Source organism: Dreissena polymorpha, chromosome 4, assembly GCF_020536995.1.
Source record: "Dreissena polymorpha isolate Duluth1 chromosome 4, UMN_Dpol_1.0, whole genome shotgun sequence".
Taxonomy (NCBI): domain Eukaryota; kingdom Metazoa; phylum Mollusca; class Bivalvia; order Myida; family Dreissenidae; genus Dreissena; species Dreissena polymorpha.
Window position 1 is genome coordinate 3,967,158 of NC_068358.1, and position 18,734 is coordinate 3,985,891.

The 18,734-nt window shown below is 33.3% G+C and overlaps 2 protein-coding genes and 1 long non-coding RNA gene across 4 annotated transcripts; all 3 read left to right on the forward strand.

Annotated features, from left to right (window-relative positions):
- Window positions 1-522: 522 nt before the first annotated feature.
- Window positions 523-3,402, forward strand: LOC127878949 (tissue inhibitor of metalloproteinase-like). Its single transcript, XM_052425517.1, has 5 exons — window positions 523-635; window positions 1,308-1,405; window positions 2,155-2,260; window positions 2,473-2,603; window positions 3,010-3,402. The coding sequence occupies exons 1-5, from the start codon at window positions 524-526 to the stop codon at window positions 3,022-3,024; spliced, it is 462 nt and encodes a 153-aa protein (XP_052281477.1). The 5' UTR covers window position 523; the 3' UTR covers window positions 3,025-3,402.
- A 5,430-nt stretch (window positions 3,403-8,832) lies between these two features.
- On the forward strand, window positions 8,833-16,734 carry LOC127878033 (uncharacterized). 2 transcript variants are annotated; one of them, XM_052424426.1, is made up of 11 exons: window positions 8,833-8,961; window positions 9,212-9,258; window positions 10,925-11,263; window positions 11,498-11,809; window positions 11,971-12,279; window positions 12,478-12,771; window positions 13,530-13,880; window positions 14,469-14,777; window positions 15,009-15,128; window positions 15,333-15,348; window positions 15,738-16,733. In XM_052424426.1, exons 3-11 carry the CDS (start codon window positions 10,936-10,938, stop codon window positions 15,817-15,819), a joined length of 2,121 nt encoding a protein of 706 aa, XP_052280386.1. In that variant the 5' UTR covers window positions 8,833-8,961; window positions 9,212-9,258; window positions 10,925-10,935; the 3' UTR covers window positions 15,820-16,733. The 2 variants fall into 2 exon arrangements, with proteins under 2 accessions (XP_052280386.1, XP_052280385.1); XM_052424425.1 differs by having other exon boundaries at window positions 8,839-8,961; window positions 9,212-9,550; window positions 15,738-16,734.
- A 179-nt stretch (window positions 16,735-16,913) lies between these two features.
- On the forward strand, window positions 16,914-17,754 carry LOC127875893 (uncharacterized). The gene is made up of 2 exons (XR_008047495.1): window positions 16,914-17,276; window positions 17,528-17,754. It is a non-coding gene; the product is annotated as an uncharacterized LOC127875893 (long non-coding RNA).
- Window positions 17,755-18,734: the final 980 nt, after the last annotated feature.

The following is an 18,734-nucleotide window of genomic DNA, read 5'->3' on the forward strand; positions in this document are numbered from 1 at the left end:
TTTTAAGTAATGTAATGCGCGATGATATTTGATATTCTCTGTGTATATTTGAACAAGTCAAGGAAGCCTTGAAGCTGTATCATCTCGTACCAAGTGTACAATACCATTAATCAATAATTTACCACAATAATGTAGTTGATGTCATGAAAAAAAACAACAGCAATAAATTACATGTCAGTAATCCGCCCAAACGTGTGCCTTTTTGTGCTAAAAAAGTGTTGTGCACGTGAGAGAACGTTGTGGCGATATCTCTGGGATTCATCGTAAATTTGTAAATAACGATCGGAACAACAAACAATTAAAAATCGTGAAGTTTTTGAATCCTTGAATAGGACGAATTTATCAAAAGTGACACTTTATAATTTCCACAAAATGAATTAAGAAGATAAAACGTTAATTAACTTACTGTTAAACAAAAAAAACTTACTTGTTTATTCAAGTATGTAATCAATCACATAAGCAAAATCAACACAACCAATGGTATATAAACGACGCTCAAACGATTAATTAAGAAACAGACGCAATGAGGATCCTTATCGTCGTTTGTGTGTTCATGGGCATTTGTGCCGTTAGTGAAGGATGTTCTTGTTTGGGACCGTTAACCAACAAATCCTTTGGGTGCCGAAGTGACTTCAGTGAGTTCAAGGTTTTATATGTTTAATGCTTACATTAAAACACATTATAACGACATGTGATTTTATTTGGAACGATAACACATCTGCATTTTATCTTCATAGATGTATATGCATAATACTGATATAGCCTTCAAAGGCTGACATGTTTGTTTACACATTTGGAACGTTAACTTAACATTAATTAAATAATTCATAAGTTCATATATTGCGAGAAGAAATCTCACATGCTCGAAGTGGATCGTAATTTAAAGAGACTTGTTTAATAAAAAACAATTGTGTAAATTTGACAGGATGCGATAAACTCTTGTCTACGTCTTATTGTGCAGCAATTATAAGTCATGGATCCCTGCCAATGTGAAGCCATATCTTAGACCGACACGTGTTTTGTGTTTCTTGCAAAACATAGTCTGTTTTTAACGGGAGAATTCCATTTGAGTTTTGCCAACAGTGACATTGCATCGAAAACTCGATATCCTGTATTGTTGTATTTTTCAAAACTAAAGTAGACCAAAAGTTTAAACTCAAACTTAAACAGCCCGAATGAATTTTTGTGCATATGCTGTTGTCAAAATAAGTCTCCATTCTTGCCTCACAATACATTCACATATATTCATTAACACTCTTATTTATCAATATATGCATCTGTTAACATTTTGCTATACCTTATTACAGTTATCAAGACAGAGGTCCTGAGTGATATGAGGGCGCTGGACCCAAAGGACCCTTTCAACATGTACTTCAAGATTCGAACACCCTCACATATTTACAAGGTATATATATATATATATATATATATATATATATATATATATTGATCGATTGTTTTTGTTGGATGCGCTCTGGTGATGTGCTTAATAAAAGACTGTAACTACATCGATATGCTACATATACAAAGAGCAATGCCAAGGCATTTTAAACTGAGTGTTTTATACATTGTTTTCAATTCTGCATTTCTGATTATAATAAGTTAGTCGTTTATTAAGGCGATAACGAGAGCGCATCCAACAAAAACAATCGATCGTGCAGAGAAAAAAAGCATCGCTTAAGCTAAATATTAACAAGTAGTAAACATATTCCGTATGTAGCAATTGAGGTTTAGTGTGTCGATTTGTTTAGAAAATGAATGGAGTCTAGTAAACAAGTGATACTGTAGTTACAACAGTACGGTCAAGTTTTGTAAAAAAATAATCTAGACTTTTTTTTTAAATTAATTAAGTTCTAACGAAATGTGATTAAATCTTAATGATGTTTCATTATAATTTTTTTTTAAATCATTGTTATATCAATGCACAATAGTCAACGACCATGTTTTGATGACAAGTATAATTCGAAAACACGACATATTATGAATAGTACTTTAATTAAAAAAAAAAAATCAATTTAACAGTTATCTTTGTTTTCGATTTAAACTATTTTTCATTATCTGTCTTTCTGTGCTGTATGATAGCGATATCATTATTTAGTAATGTATATATTTTAGCTTGATGTTAGAAACACATTTTGAATGTTTTTGTTGCAGTTTAAAGGTTCGAAGGCCGGAATAAATTTTGAACGAGTTTACACGGCAGAAAACAGTGCCATGTGTGGTGTCACATTAGACAAAGGATTCACGTATATATTGTCAGGTGATATATTTTATTCGGGCAATATTTATACTATAGATTCACTTCCCATAGTATAATTACATGCAACGAAACGATATCTGCACGTGTTGAGTAATACATTTAAACAAACGCAATATATAACACAAAGTTCCTGTTTGAACAATGGAATAAACAATTATATAGTATTTTACAATTACTCCTAATTCCAGTTTCACATAGAATGTGTGTTTCAGGCAAAATTGATACAACCACAAAACGGCTGACTTTGAATAGCTGCGTGTCGTGGATTGAGAAATATCCCATTAGCCTGCAGTCTCGTGTGCTTTTAAAGCTGTTCGAGGAGAAGAAAGTTGATTGTTCTCAAGTAAGTAGTCCGGCATAAGCAAATTGATTTTTGATGAATTATATATATTCATTACAATACATTCATGAGTACTTGTCAAATAAAATATACATTTTAGTCATAGATAAATGTATTTTGCTAAGACCAAGAACTCAATCTTTGAACTGGAAACCGTTTTTACTCATGGTTTTTGGGGCAAAATATCACTATGATGAATATATTATGTTTGTTTTTTAAGTTTGAATCTCTCGTAATAATCTACTGAATTACTAAAAAAACTAGTGGAACGCGTTGTGAAAGAAAGCTCACATGTACAATTTATATGATAAAATACGATTTAAATCGATCCTTTAATATATCCTTTCTCGAAACGGATTTGATGCGATTTGTTCCATAAATACTCTAAATATGTTTTGATTTGTTTCAGTTTTCCGAGCCATAAATTTTCATCGTACACGACCATCGCAGATGCTTTTGCGTTGAACAATATTCGAAGAACGTGTGATCGCAGTATATTTTGTTACCTTGATGAAATGTGGACAGTTTGTATATATTATTGAATTCATCTGTTTCTTTCTTTTGTGAAAATACTTACAATATACATTGTTTTTATACTGTTCAGGTAAGTCGAAATGCATTATGTAACAGGCTTTCATTTCTCATTTACGAAAGTTATACTTTAAAGTCAATCACGAGCGACTTCTTGTCATTGTCGTTTTCATGTATTGCACTACGAATATGGAAAACCATGTTATCAATATATAACATGTATGTTTATAATTATAAATCAATAAAGTATCACCGTGAAAGTTAAAGCTAATGCATGTGTTTTGTTTGTTATTACTTTCTGTCCTATTTATGAGCAAAACACATATACTAACCAATACGAGAGAGAAAATATAAACATAGTATGTGAATTTTATCTTTAGGTTATATATAATTTGTAAGAGAAAAATTAACCTTCATATAAATTTACATATTCCGAGACATGCATATTTATAAAATATAACATGCCTATGGTTTACTGAGTATATGTTTCGGTTGCTAATGTCAATCAAATTTAACTGCTGAAACTCTCATTTTAATGCAAGGCGTGTAACATGATTTGACTTATTCCCCCTAAGTGTATTCTTATGGTCGGAGCAGTGCATTAATAAATGAATAAATTACTGTACAAAAGTAAATCTTTAAAAGTTTTTAAGTCGAAACGAAAGCAAAACATAAAATATGACATTGACATGTGACCTTTACTATTAAGATTAGAGCATGAGCATGGTACATGAGACTTAAATCATTATGAGAGAAATATTTCAATGCAATCGTTCACTCCCCATATGTATTGATAGTTGCATAACGAAACTTTAAGAAAGCGATATTCGGCCTTTTATTATGAAGTTGCCCATGTAAAAATGAACAACAACATACGCTGCACATTATCTGGTAAAAGCGATTAAAACATGATTTTTAATATAACATCATACAAGGTATTAGACGGTATCAGAGCACAAATAGGAATATAACTTAAGTAAAAGTGTTTTTTGTATTCACATCTTCGAAGGGCGGACTGAAAAAAAACAACTTAATAATACTTATACTTCTGATAACATCATAGTTATGCTTTTTTGTTTGAATGCCTCTGTTCAAAATGTGATAATCTTGGAATAGGAGATTCCGTAGCAGACACAGCACTGTAGCGTTTTACAAAAGATTGTCTAACTCAGTACTGAGAATCTGTGATTCAAATATTAGATTTATTGTCCAGCCAAATATATTGTTTTAGAATTTGTTATGAAATAATTTACACCGCCACTACTGCCCGCATCTTATTGTAGACGGAAAGTGGTCCTTAACTTACATCAGTCAGTGCGCTCAGGAAACTAAACAGTTTTGTCAGGAAAAGTATAGGCCTAGGCATGTTTAGCTTAACATCGTAACATGACTAATTACCACTAAATACGTTAAAGTAAATTTACATTGTGACTTCATTGTAATATGCATCTTACACATGCCATAAATGTAGGCAGTGGATAGAACACGGGTCTATTTACATTTCAAATAGTTGTATCATGTCGTACAGTATGTATATGTAAGTGCAGTTTCGTCGCCATGAAACAAGATAAATTCGAAATAGTTATAATATTCATGGAGATTGAATGGGCGTTTATAAAAAGTTTACATTAACGTATTTCTTTAAAAGTTTGAATATCCCACTGCTTGCGAAAACGTAAAGTTAATATTTTGACTTATATCTGTCCTTCGGTAGGAATACTTTGCCATCTATCATTCATATTCAAATGACAAATTGAAGAATATTGACGAACGCCGCAAGTTGCAAAAAACATGATCGATACATTTGAAAAAGGGGCTCATCGCGAACAATGAATCACAAACGATTAAAGAATTAAGAAGTTTTCTTTTTTTTCACGTGAATGCATCTGTGTGCAACCTTGATTAGCAAGCGATTCGGTCGAAGAAGATTGGTTGTGCACTGACAAAGGCTGCACGTTTCCCAAACTCGTTATCGCCCCAATTCACAACGACGACACTAGATGGTGAGGAGCAGTTCCTGATATATGACAACGGAAGATGATGAAGTTCGCATGCTGGAGTGGGAAAAGCAATACGGCACACCACTTACGGGGCAGCGCTTACACTTGGTTCTTAGACGGCACGCATTCTACGGATCCGTCACAGTTCGCTTAATTGTGTGGATGCCGAAATGCGACCTATGCAACAAGTCTGCGCATTAATTTTGGGATAAATGGAGCATTGCATCCGCTTGCATGTTTTAAGACTTTGGGGAAAGTTTAAATCACTGTGTCCATCACATGTGCTTGAGAACAGATCGATATTTAATAATACTTTGAATGCACGTTGTTTTACATTCATTCCATGTTTGAATTTATTTAAAATGTAAGGTCATGGGAAGTGTTTTGTCTCGTGTAGAAATATGGGTGCGATATGGTCCGATGCGCTTAAATATAAGGATCGCTTTGGTCAAATTAGAAAGGAGACCTATTGTCAGACCCCTCAAAGGTGACGGGAGAGCTTTAGTTTTACTCCTACAATTTTCCGGGGAGCTTTTTTCTTGACAGCTCTTCTCAAAACTTCTCAACAAGCCTGATCGACCCTTATTTTTGGTTCCGACCTTAAAGTTTTTTGGTATTGCATGTTGAATATTTAATCATTTTGCCCTAATGGCTCATAATTAATTAAAGGGATCTTTTCACGCTTTGGTAAATTGACAAAATTAAAAAAAGTTGTTTCAGATTCGTAAGTTTTCGTTTTAGTTATGATATTTGTGAGGAAACAGTAATACTGAACATCAACCATGCTCTAATATAGCCATTATATGCATCTTTTGACGATTTTAAAACCTAAAAATTATAAAGCGTTGCAACGCGAAACGATTGAATAATTTGGAGAGTTCTGTTTTTGTCGTTAAATTTTGTGAAACTACGAAGATTGCTTATATAAGGTATAAAATACGTCGCAAATGTGTACTCGGCGGAATAGCTCAGTAGGCTAAAGCGTTTTTACTTCAGGACTCTGGCAGGACTCCAGGGGTCACTGGTTCGAAACCTGCTCTGGGCAATGTTCTTTCCCTTTTTTTATTTTTTTTCTTGATTTTTTACAGGAGCTTTTATGATCCAATGTTTACATTTATCAATATAAAGCATTTAATGAATAAGTTAAAAAAAAATGCCAAAATTTGTGAAAAGGCCCCTTTAAATTTGCAAAATCACATTTTTTTACATAACAATGAAGATAATTTGCAAAGACATTAAGTCGAGTTATGTGATTGAGTATCTTCATTTAAGTATACATAAATAAGTATAATAAGAAAATAGGCTAGCAAAAAAACGATTATGCAATCTACCAACCGTATGCTTTTGGAGATGTTTGTGGAAACAACAACCTGTTTTGGCATATGCTTACTGTTCAATCGCTCTTAAAAAGCAGAGACAATGAGGGTGACAGCTTTAAAAACAACAACAATAACAACATAAATTATCACGTTTATCACCATTTACTTATAGAGTTATAGTATTATGCTCACTATTGTTTCTGTATTTTATGCAAGATTTGGGGTAGCTATGTTAATAACAAGATATTGCGTTTTTAAGAATTTTTCATTTAAAATATGATGCGCTCTGTTTGGTATCGTATCTCTGTCTTTGACGCACTGGATCATATCGTACCAAGAGCACAATACAGTTAATATCTCATTTATCACAACTAAACATTGATGTAATGTTTATTGTGAAAAAAACACACACAAATAACATAGAAGAAATCAGACCTGATGCATGACGAAAAAGTTTATTTAACGTGAACGAACCTTTCGGCGATATCCTTTGGTTTCACCAGTTATATGTATTTGAAGATCGAAACAACAATAAATTTTAGGAATCCTTATGTTTGCCTCCATTCAATAGAAGCAATTTTTCATAATTTACATTTATTTATTTCTACAAAATTGATTACGTAGATTAACTTTCATTTACGTGTCCTTTAATCAAAACTGATGTATATTCGCGTATGTTATCAATCACGGTGTAAAAACATCAATAGAACACAAGGTATATAAATGACGTTATAACGATTGTAGAATAAATAGAGATAATGCGGATCCTAATCGGAGTTTGTGTTTTCATGGGCATTTGCGCCATGTGTGAAGGATGTATGTGTCTGTCACCGATACACCGCAGATCATTTGGGTGTAGAAGTGACTTCAGTGAGTTAAATGTTTAATATTTTTCATGCATGCATTAAAAACACATTATTCGGTCACTGGAAGAATTCACGCGCTCGATATGGATTGTAATTTGAAGATATTAATTAATAAATAATCAGCAACTGGTATTTGTTTTGACAGCATGCAACTAACGAATCTCTGGTCTTAGTCTAATGGTCAAACTCGTATTTGACATGGATTTCTTTCTATGTGATGAATAATCTTAAACTATCTTTTCCCGTGTTAATTGCAATACAACATCATTTAAAATGGGGCATTCCACTGGCGTTTGCCAGATGGGGCATGACATCGATGTAAATTCGGTATGTTTTGTTTCGTTCAACTAAAATGAAATGTTCGCGAAATATGAACCCAACGCATTGAAATAGTTTAGCAGTACTTCAGCAACCCGAATGCATGATTTTAGTAATGGTGTTGCCAAATACCGTATTAAACATGAGAAAACCTAAAAGCTTTTTCCTTACAAAACATACTATTGATCTGTTTTAAAATCTTACTTATCAATATTTGTATATGTGAATAACTTAGCATTTCGTTATAAATTGTGTCAGTCATCATAGCTGAGGTCAGGAGTGATATGAGAGCTCTCGTCCCAAAAGACATTGAGTACATGTACTACAGGAATCAGCAATATTTACAAGGTATCGATATATCATGCTTAAACTAAACCTATGAAATAAATTAATTGTATGTGCATACGCTATGCATATATCGATATGCTACGTATACAATGAGCGATTCAAAGATGTTAACAAAATCTTGGTTCCGACAGAATTTGCAATTTTACATTCGTGAATTGTAATCAATTAGTCCTTAATTTAGGAATTCATTAAAGTGAATTCAACAAACGCTATCGAGTCTGCAGAACACAAAAAATCATTCAAGCAAAATATTGACAACTATTCCATTTGAATAGTCAAACATCAAGTGTGTAGCTTATGATTTTATCGTGAATATATATTTGTTTGGAAAATTAATCTAATAGGTCGAGTAGTTTTTATAAGCAACGAACGATACTTTAATAATAAAATAGTGATCAGTTATTGTTGCTGCGATTGTTAAGTATGAATATACGCTGAGTTTTTAAATCATTCTTAGAGCAAAGCACAATAATCAACGATAATGATTACTTTTAGATACTATGGTAAAGACAAGACGGATATTAAATACAAAGCATTTTATGTAAAGTATTTTATTTCGTTACAAAATACAACAGTTTTCGTTAAGTTTCACCTTTTACGATGTTTAATTGATAGTCGTATATATATATATATATATATATATATATATATTTATATACTAATGCATAGTGCCAGTTACGCGGTCTCGGTAGTTTTTAGACAATACTTAAGGGGTTAATATAAACAACGGGGTCTTTAGTATAGACCAAAACTCAAACGTCCTTGACTCGTTATCAGCGCTTTCGTACGTCATCGTTACAACTTTCAGTGTTTACATCTTCGGATGATGTTAAAATACCTCCGTAGTGAGGATAAATCTACATCTCCATCATGACTTTGCATGAAGCTACATTCGCTCATAGTGTTCACCGCTTTCAATTATACGGAATAGTGTGCAAAATGAAAATAGTTTGGTATACCGGAATAGTTTGCGCTGCTCGTAAGTTCCAAATACGTATCTCAATGGATGTCACATTAAGCATTGTTAACGTCATGCGTTTCATTTCTATCAGAATCAAATGTTTTTTTAAGTGTTTTTCTTTTCAATATTTATCTCCTGTTTGTTGATTGTTTACTTATTGACGCAAGTATGTATATAATTGATATGTTCGCCAGTTGTTAGTTATTGCAAACGTCAACTACTATTAAATAAAAAAAAAACAACTTTGATCATTGTATTTTACTTCCAGTATTGGTTGTCGCCAAAGTTTCCTCAACAAATAAACCGTGGTATCAGGTAGGAAATTCTGTAATACTTATTTGTTCGCGACCTGCAGACACAGGAATTGTAAACGTGGTGTTGAATAACAAGACCATCGGTGTAATTACATATAGTGATGAGAATCATTGTGAAGTAAATGGTTTGTTACGAAATGCCAGGCTTTACAACACGACTTGTGTGGGTAAAAGGGACATACAAGTTACTATTTTTCAAGTATACAGAGATTTGCATAATACAACCTTTCACTTCCGATGGCAAAATGGAACGACGTACGTTGATATGTGTAAAACATTAATCTATGTTTACGGTGAGTATAACTCAGTTTTCTATTGTTTGAGCGTTTTCTGCCAGATTATATCAGCTTTACATATTTTTCTTACGTTTACAATAAAACCCAACAATTTCCATGTTACTCTAAACGAACCATTTATAATCGTTATTCTACAAATCTCTGACCTCGGGTACAATATTATAAACGTTATGACCACGTGTGTGCACTTCTTTCTATATGAACCTCAAACTATTACTGGTAAATCGAGTGACACGACTCCGGCCCAGTCCGGGTCGGTTGAATAAGACGTCGAGACAAGACCTCGGGTAACGTCTAAATGACTCCGGGTCTGTATTGCGACTTCGTACCCTATGTATGGAGCCTTAAAGTGCTTTATAATGTTTGTACGAAGGTACGGGACTTGTCTTTCATCAACCATTAGCGGCCCGAGCTGCTGAGGGGTAGGAATCCTTCTTCAAGGCCCAAAGAACGTTTAAAGAGTATAACCAGTCTATAACTGCTCAAAGTCTCTAATGTTATGTTAAAAACATAATTTAATTACTTTTAAATGCTGATTGAGCGATGTGTACTCGACGAAGTCGGTAGCACAGCTGACTGTTCAGACAGAAAACGCGCGATTTTATACTATGTTCTCATGCGGCGTTACTCGTAATTAATTTGTACTTGTACTTTGTTACTTTGTAATTATGTAACAAACCAATAAGGCTCCTATCTTTATTAACACAATGAATAATTATTCTAAACATGGATATAAAACAGCACACACCGATACTTCTCTAAGTGTATTGTTAATAATGAATAAAACTTCGACCACGCAAACGTAACTATAAATGCGCTATTAAACTAAAAGAAACAATATCCCGCCAAAAAATAAAGAGAAGTAAAAACGGTGTTAGGGGAAAAATCGCCACATGATGTCATTGATAACTTTTATCAAATGCTTCTTTGAATAAAATCCACCAATATGCAATTCCGATAAATGTTATTTTATTGTATCCTTTCAACTTAGTGAAGCACAACAATAAATATTAGATACTAACCATGAAGCACAGCAATAAATATTAGATACTAACCATGCGTCATTTATTGCGTGACTCGTTCAATGAAGATAACATAACGGAATTCTGATTTGAAAATAATTGCAGTTGATGAAACAAAATATGATGATATTTTTTATAAAGATTACACATGGTAGATATCTTGTTGTTCGAAATTCTATCATCGACACTAACCGTAAAACGGCCCGAGGGCCGTTTAAAGACAGTCGGTCAAGCCTCGTATGTGATTGCCTAAGTAAATCAAATAAATATATACTAGCCTATGTTTATTCTAATAACAACTTACCCGATAGACTACGTTGCTTAGCATGATAATAACTTTCTTATTTAGAACCCCCGCCTATGCCACGGATCAACAACAAGATCCACGGGGATCATTGGGTATCTGTACCAAACGTCGTTACCGGATTTGAGGGACAACGTCTGTATTTGGATTGCTCGTGTTATGGGGGATTCCCAATTGTAAGCGCTGCTTGGTACTTACACCAGCAACAAATAGCATCGACATTGCAGACATGTGACATGACACAAAAGACAGGGTGTTATTTAAAAACAGAATACACATTTAAAGCTACGCTTGAGGATGACAACGTAGCATATTTATGTCATTGCTGGCTAAGTGTTGGTCCTGAAGAAAGACAAACAACAGACATCGAAATATACCTTTACAGTATGTAATTTTGTATATACAGATTGAAGACAAATACAAAGTATATGTCTTCTTTGTTTCTAGTTAAGTATGCAAGGAAAAACAACAACAGTACCAACAACAAAAACTAATTTAACCATACGACATCTGTTTCACCAGTATCATGTCATATATTTATTTCGGCTAAATATTTCATTGGAAATGTGTTTCTTTTAAATAAAACCATTAAATGTGATTTACACCGTGTCATTTTAGCGAAGCCTTCCATGCCAGTTCTTAAACCGGTTAACTATATCATAGAAGGCGTTCCAATTGTTATCGGACACTGTGAAACGTCCGGATTCAAACCATTCCATTCGTTCTCACTGGTTATGCAATTCGGAAACATTACGCATAGTTACACTGGACCTGCGAATGATCCACCGACATTTTCTACTTTTTCGGCCAGTGAGAGCTTCCCCGAGATCACTCCAATGCGAGCGGATAATGGAAAAAATCTATCATGTACTGTTGGCCACAACGCCCTAGATGGATACCTCACTTCGGCCTTTATCATAAATGTTCTGTGTAAGTTTGTGACAGCCTACAACCATTAATATATAAATAAAAATGCTTGATTATCATAAAGAAATGTATGCTAAGTTCAAATAAATGTCCTTGCCAACATTATTTTACTAAAATTATGTGTAAACAGGTTGTATAATTGTCATACGTACATTTGTTTTCAGTTAAACCCCTTAGTGCAACAATAACGGGCAAGAATGTCATCATCGCCAACGGAAACAATACCGTAAAATTGACCTGCACTTCAGGTACAGCAAACCCTGTATCTGACATTCAATGGAGTTTTGATTCAATTCATTCCACTCCTCCCGAGGTTAAACATGAACTATCTGAATACGGTGGTAAAGCGACACTGAGCACAATTACTCTCACGCCCACGAGGAATGACGTCGGAAAAAATGTAACATGTACAGCGGTGAATGAAGTAAACCTAGTCAATCCAGCAATCTCTGTAGTCACATTAGATTTGCAATGTAGGTACATATTATAACTTTCCAACAAATAGTATTCATATTTTATTTTAAAGGATATTTCTTCGGTAAGTTTGGCACTAGCCCCATGTTAACATAATATTTACGTCGTTAAAAAATGTTATATGAGTATTGCAATCAACTATATACAAGAGAATGTAAACATTTCTGGATTTAGTTTTACTACCATATTTTTTTCAGTTTACCCTGATGTAAAGGTCATATCTCAAAATACATCGAGTTTGGCTGGGGAAACAACGTTAATTTGCAATGCCTCTGGTCTACCATCAACATACATATTTAGTCAAGTATGGACTCAGGAATGGCCCGGATATGGTCGACTCCGAGAATTGACCGGCACCTCTAGCACATTGACACTAAATCAACTTACATACGAATATTCCGGAGTGTACAGTTGTTCTGCTAGTAATGGAATTTTGATAAACGATGCAGGCGAATACTTTGCGCTAGGCTCTGGGTACCTATTAGTTAAAGGTATCTAAGATACATATGATAATGTCATAAGTTTTGTCAAACCTCGAAACGGATAACATATTATTCATATGTATGTATTTCAATTGTGTTAAAACGATGGTCTTATTTAAAAGGCTGGACTAAGCAAACGTACAATAATATGAACAAGACTGCCACATTACATGTTTGAAAGTGTAAGGTGTTCGCGCTTTTATATTAATAACATAAGAAAAGACAATGATAAAGGGACCTTTTCACAGATTTTAATAAGATTTAAGATAGATTGTAATTAAGTTTCTAATTAAGTGCTTTATATGGATACATGTACAAATTGGATCTAGAAAGCTCCGGTAAAAAAGCAGAATAAAATTAAAGAAAAAAACAAAAGTAACCCTCAACGGGGCTCGAACACCAGACCCCTGAAGTTAAAGTCTAACGCTCAGACCACTAGGTCATTCGTGCTCATACAATTAGTGATGGATTTTAGCAATCCTCGTAGTGTCACAAAATATAACGACAACCACAGAACTCACCAAATTATTCAATCGTATCGCGTTGCAACGCTTTGTGAAAAGGTTCTTTTAAATCGTCAAAAGATGCATGTAATGGATATTTAAGAGCATGGTAAATGTTCAGTATTACTGTTTCAAACTACAACGAAAATTTGCGAATTTGAAACATTTTTTTTTATTTTGTCAATTTACCAAAACGGGTTAAGGTCCCTTTAAATGCAAGTGGAGACGAGCAGATTTCTTAAATGATGATGTTTTTTTTGTCAGACGCACCAGTCCTGACATCTCCAAGTGTGATTACTGGACAACCTTTTAGAATTGCAGGAAAGGTTGGAGAAAACATATCATTTGCTGTCGATGTATATTCCAATGACGGCAGTGTTAATACGTCAGTAGTTAGTTGCATAAATGGAACATGGGGACATTCAACACCGGCTATATTTGAAACGAGACCAGCAAACGTCATATTGCCAGTATTCAACCATTTAATTCCAGTTGTCGGTATGCGTGTTAATATCACAGTGCCTATAGACAATACTAGCGACTTCGGGGATAAAGAGGTAGAGATTCGGAATAAGTTTGGACATAAAAGCTTTCGGATTCACATTGAAACGCAAGGTATAATGATCACTGCTTATATTGTGTACAGTATTTTTTGTTGCGCAGTATTCAATATACAAATTAACCGTTACTGTAATGTAAAGCCATGTCGGTGTTTGTCGACAGATTTTCCGAAAAAAACGATGACCTTTACTTTGTGAAAAACAGTCTACTAATAATCTCAGAACTTGTCTAGCATATATTGGTACATTTGGTGATAGTGGCATATTTTTATGTTAAAGCTCCATGGTACATTTGTTTAATTCAGATGATACGGTATTAAGTATTCTCGAGTCTTCTTCATATGCACCATTATGTTTTTTTAGTGAATACTTTGCAACAAAATCTAGTGCGTGGTAATTGTTTATTATTTAATAAAATTATAAAACAATTAATACTTATTATTAAATATCAACACATAAATGAAGTAATGTAATGGCCCCATGTTGTATCTTAACTTATTAATGCTGTTGTACATCTAGATGCAATTTATCAAAAATCATCTGCGTCTTCAGTCCACGAACTTATGTTGTAAATATATAAGTAGATTGACTTTACTTTTCTCCCTGTGATTCGAGATGATGATGTGTGTTCCAATTCCCTCAGGACCACCTGAACCACCGTACAATATAGCGATACAAAACGACACCGGATATGCAGCGCATATAAAATGGCAATACGGATTCCATGGTGGGTGTCCACAGACATTTGTAGTGCAGGCAAGCATAGATGGAAATATTTGGACAAATTTATCAAATGCAATCGGTGGAATGGAATATATCGGGACTAGTGGCAATACCACTATCCGGGGACTTCTGGCAGGACATTTATACATGTTTCGAATATTTTCGTATTCCATATTAGGACAGAGTAAATATTCCGAAGTCAAATATATGACGATCTCGATTCTACAAGGTACAATTAGTATATTATCTGACCTGCTATTAATTGCATCTTGCAAACCAGAAATGTTTAAGGACTTTTGTATTGAATTTCAAGAATCATTATAACAGGAAAGATTTAAAAATTGATTAAGCGTATATTACATTTTTTTTATACAGCTTAAATATCTTTCAAAATAGTTTGGTAATGCTATAATATCATGGACGATGAAGTAATGTGAACAATATTGTTTCCATAAATCAGACAGCAACTACAGTTCAATTTATGGGACCATTTTCAAAGTGGTTGGTCCGCTAGTAGCTGTTGTAGTTATAGGGACCGTTGCAGTCTCAATAGGTCTTCATATTAAGCGCACACGGAAAGGTATGCTCTTACGTTATTCGATAACTTAAATAATGCGAATTATTATATTTTCATGAAGTATTGTTTCTGAAGTAACAGAGTTTCATGAAGAAGTATTTCTGAAGAAACAGAATTACTGTTATACTAAAAGAAATGAATTTGTATTCTGTTTTGGTAATATTCGGTTAAATGGTTTTTTATTGCATTTCTTTTGTTACGTTTCAGGATCAGGAACGGTCAAGTAAGTAAGTGCGTATACAGCAAGATGCGTTCAAGTGTGTCATTAATCAAAATATTGACCAGTTTCTGTGAAAAAGCAGTTTAATGCATGTACGTAAAGTGCCGTCCGAGATTAGCCTGTGCCGTCTGCACAGGCTAATCAGGGACGACACTTTCCGCTTTTATGATATTTTTCGTTTAAAAAAGTCTCTTCTTAGCAAAAATAAAGTTTAGGCGAAAAGTGTAGTCCCTGATTAGCCTGTGCAGACTGCACAGTCTAACCTGGGATGATACCTTACGCACATGCATTTAACCCCCTTTTCACAGAGCACGGCACATTTTTTATTATGTAATTTGATTGCTGATTATCTGTATATGTGTCATACGTATAGTCATATATCACTTTCACAGAGAAGGAAATGATGACCGTAGCTCTGAAGAGCAAGGGGTTCAGATGACTGAGGATACGTATGAAACACTCAGTAAGTTATAACATTTTTCGCTTGAAAAAGTTTAATTTAGCCTGATTAAATACATTCTTTAACAGCCGTTTTTGTATTACTAGTTTCTAATATTGAAAATATACTTTTCTTATTTATCTATAGTGTAACTTTGACTACAGCTTAAGATAATTACATTAAGTTTATAGTTTCTACGTAACACAAATTTAAAAAAATCTTCAAATATATAAAGAATGCTTGTAATTAAACGCAACTGCTCGAAGTAAAATTGTTGACTTTATCGAAGGTCGTAATTCGTTTGTTTCAGCACCGTACGCATTTTGTTCAGTCAATGTCGAAAGCGTCATTATGCGCTGTTGCTTATTATAACTCCACAGTTTTTTTTTGTTATAGTATGATGTGTGAAAACAAATCAAGACATTTCAGCTCTGAAGAACGAAATTTTAGAAAGATGATCCGGGTTGAGTTCTTTCTCCACACACTGTCATATTTATTCACTGATATTCAAATTCAATTAACGTGCAAATCTAGTTGCATTAGCAATCTATCAAACAGTTTTTTCCGTATACAACAGTATATATGTACAGTCATATAGATACGACCAATCAAACATTCATTGACATATTTCGTAAAACAAATCAAGAGTTATTATTATCACGGTTTTACAATTATGTTAACTTGTTATATTGTCTTATTAGCTTAACATGTTAATTAAATGCTATGACATTGCACATACACATTGGACATTTAACACACAAATAACTATGATGTACACTGAATTGCGTTGGATGTAACCTTTTGTATGGTTTTGAATAAAACTATGAATAGGACAACTATGAAAATATCATAATTCTTATCATACAGGATCCTTGACTAGAGGCAAGCAATACTTAAACAATGACTTTCAAGTTATAGAGAATATTATTTAAAACGTGATACAAATAAATCGTTAACATACCTCAACTCGTACGTTTTAAAAGCTATATAAATAGAATTCAGCATCAACGGCCATAAATAACTGTTAATATTATTACTATTACTATTACTACAAATAACTGTTAATTTAATTATTACTATTAATATTACTATAAACTCTAATGTTGTATTAGGCTTTATGAATAGAATATAGCATTAAAGGCCTTTTATTGATAAGTGTACTATAAAGATACGGTTAACTGCGTACATTTGATGATACTACCAATTTCAGTTGATGTCGTTATTTTTGTTTTGTTCAGATAATAATAATAAGTTTTTACTTTTGTTTTACAGGAGGAACCAATCGGTATGTATGTTCATGTTTGTAAAACCTTAGTTGTACGGAATGCATTGTTGTATTTTTAAGAAGTACACGTTACAATAACGACGCATGTGTACATAGCTTGCGCAAACTAAAGTTTCTTTATCTTAAGGGAATCCTCCGGCTACGACACTTTAGAAAATGAGCAAGTCCATGATATATCTACTATGGACGATAGAGCAGTGACAGATGGTACGTGTGCAATCGCATTTGGTTCCTTTGCAACATTAACAGTAATTAAAATTTATATACGAATCCCCTTTGATCACGCCTATTAAGCATAAACTTTACAAACCTTTTTCTGTGTGTAGTCATATTCATTTTTAACAAGCATATGTGTGTTACGCTACAAATAAATGAAAAAAATAATAGTTTAAGTAAATATTGGAAAATAATACAAACGAAAAGCTTGTTTTTTTTATGTATCATGTTCATTGTTGTAGGCAATCGAGGATATGAGGTGGTTACCACTTCATTTAGAGTCTGAATCGCCAACGATGTCCCCTTAAAATCACGTTGAAGTCGAGTCTTCAGAACCATTTACAATTGAAATGTCTAAGGGAATCTGTAATAAAACACGTGTACGCGACCTTTTTAAATATTTCGTTCACAATGAAGACTCGTAAATCAAGAACAATCTTATGAATTCCAATAAAACATGCGTTAACCAGTGCGTTTTCTGTGTTTTCCCTTCGATTTTTTTTATTAACTCATGTATCATTTTTATATATCGAGCTGTATAACACATTGTAAACGACGACGTTATCATATACATGTACATGTATTAAAGGGATCATCAACGGAAAAGTTCTAAAATACCGTTTTTTTAAAAAAATGATTAGTTTAGATTGATTAAAATGACTGGTATATTACATTACCTGAATATATTTACTATTTTCAGTATATTCGGTAATTAAATTTCGCGATGTGAAATCGAAAGTACATCGCGAAAATATGTGACATAACGATATACACACAATAAATAACGCAAGTAGATTGATCATTTTATATATAAAATATTTACAATATACTACGCATGCACAATTTGCATTCCTTGGTTTAACAAGTGACGATGATGATCAACGACTTGCGTTATTTATAGTTTTCTGGCAGTTACCTGACACCTGTACCCAGTAAAATTGTATTACCAACTATACTGCATATATGAAAATTTAACAACTTTTTCAGGTAATGTAATATACCAGTCGTGATATTTTTATCAATATAAACTAATAATTGTAAAACATACTATATTTTAGAACTTTTCTTATTTCGTTGTTTGTGGTTGACGGTCCCTTTAAGATGTGGTACATGTAAGGTTTTATTGGAAATGATCATAGGTTTTATAATCACGTTTATCCCATACTGTGATATTATTTAAGAATTTACACATACGACAAAATTGCATTTATATACAGACGTGATAAATTGCCAACGATAATCATTTCTTTCAAACCGACTAATATGTAATTTATTGGAAGATACATGTCGATAGCACTGCACGTATGTGTATGCAAGAAACACGCATTTTATTTTCATAAGATTGTCGTTTAGGGTGTCATTTCCAACACAAGTATTGACTTTTGAAATTCTTAATTACATATAGTAGTAAGTATTTTTTCAAGTTTAAGATAAAAGAAAGCGATTCGA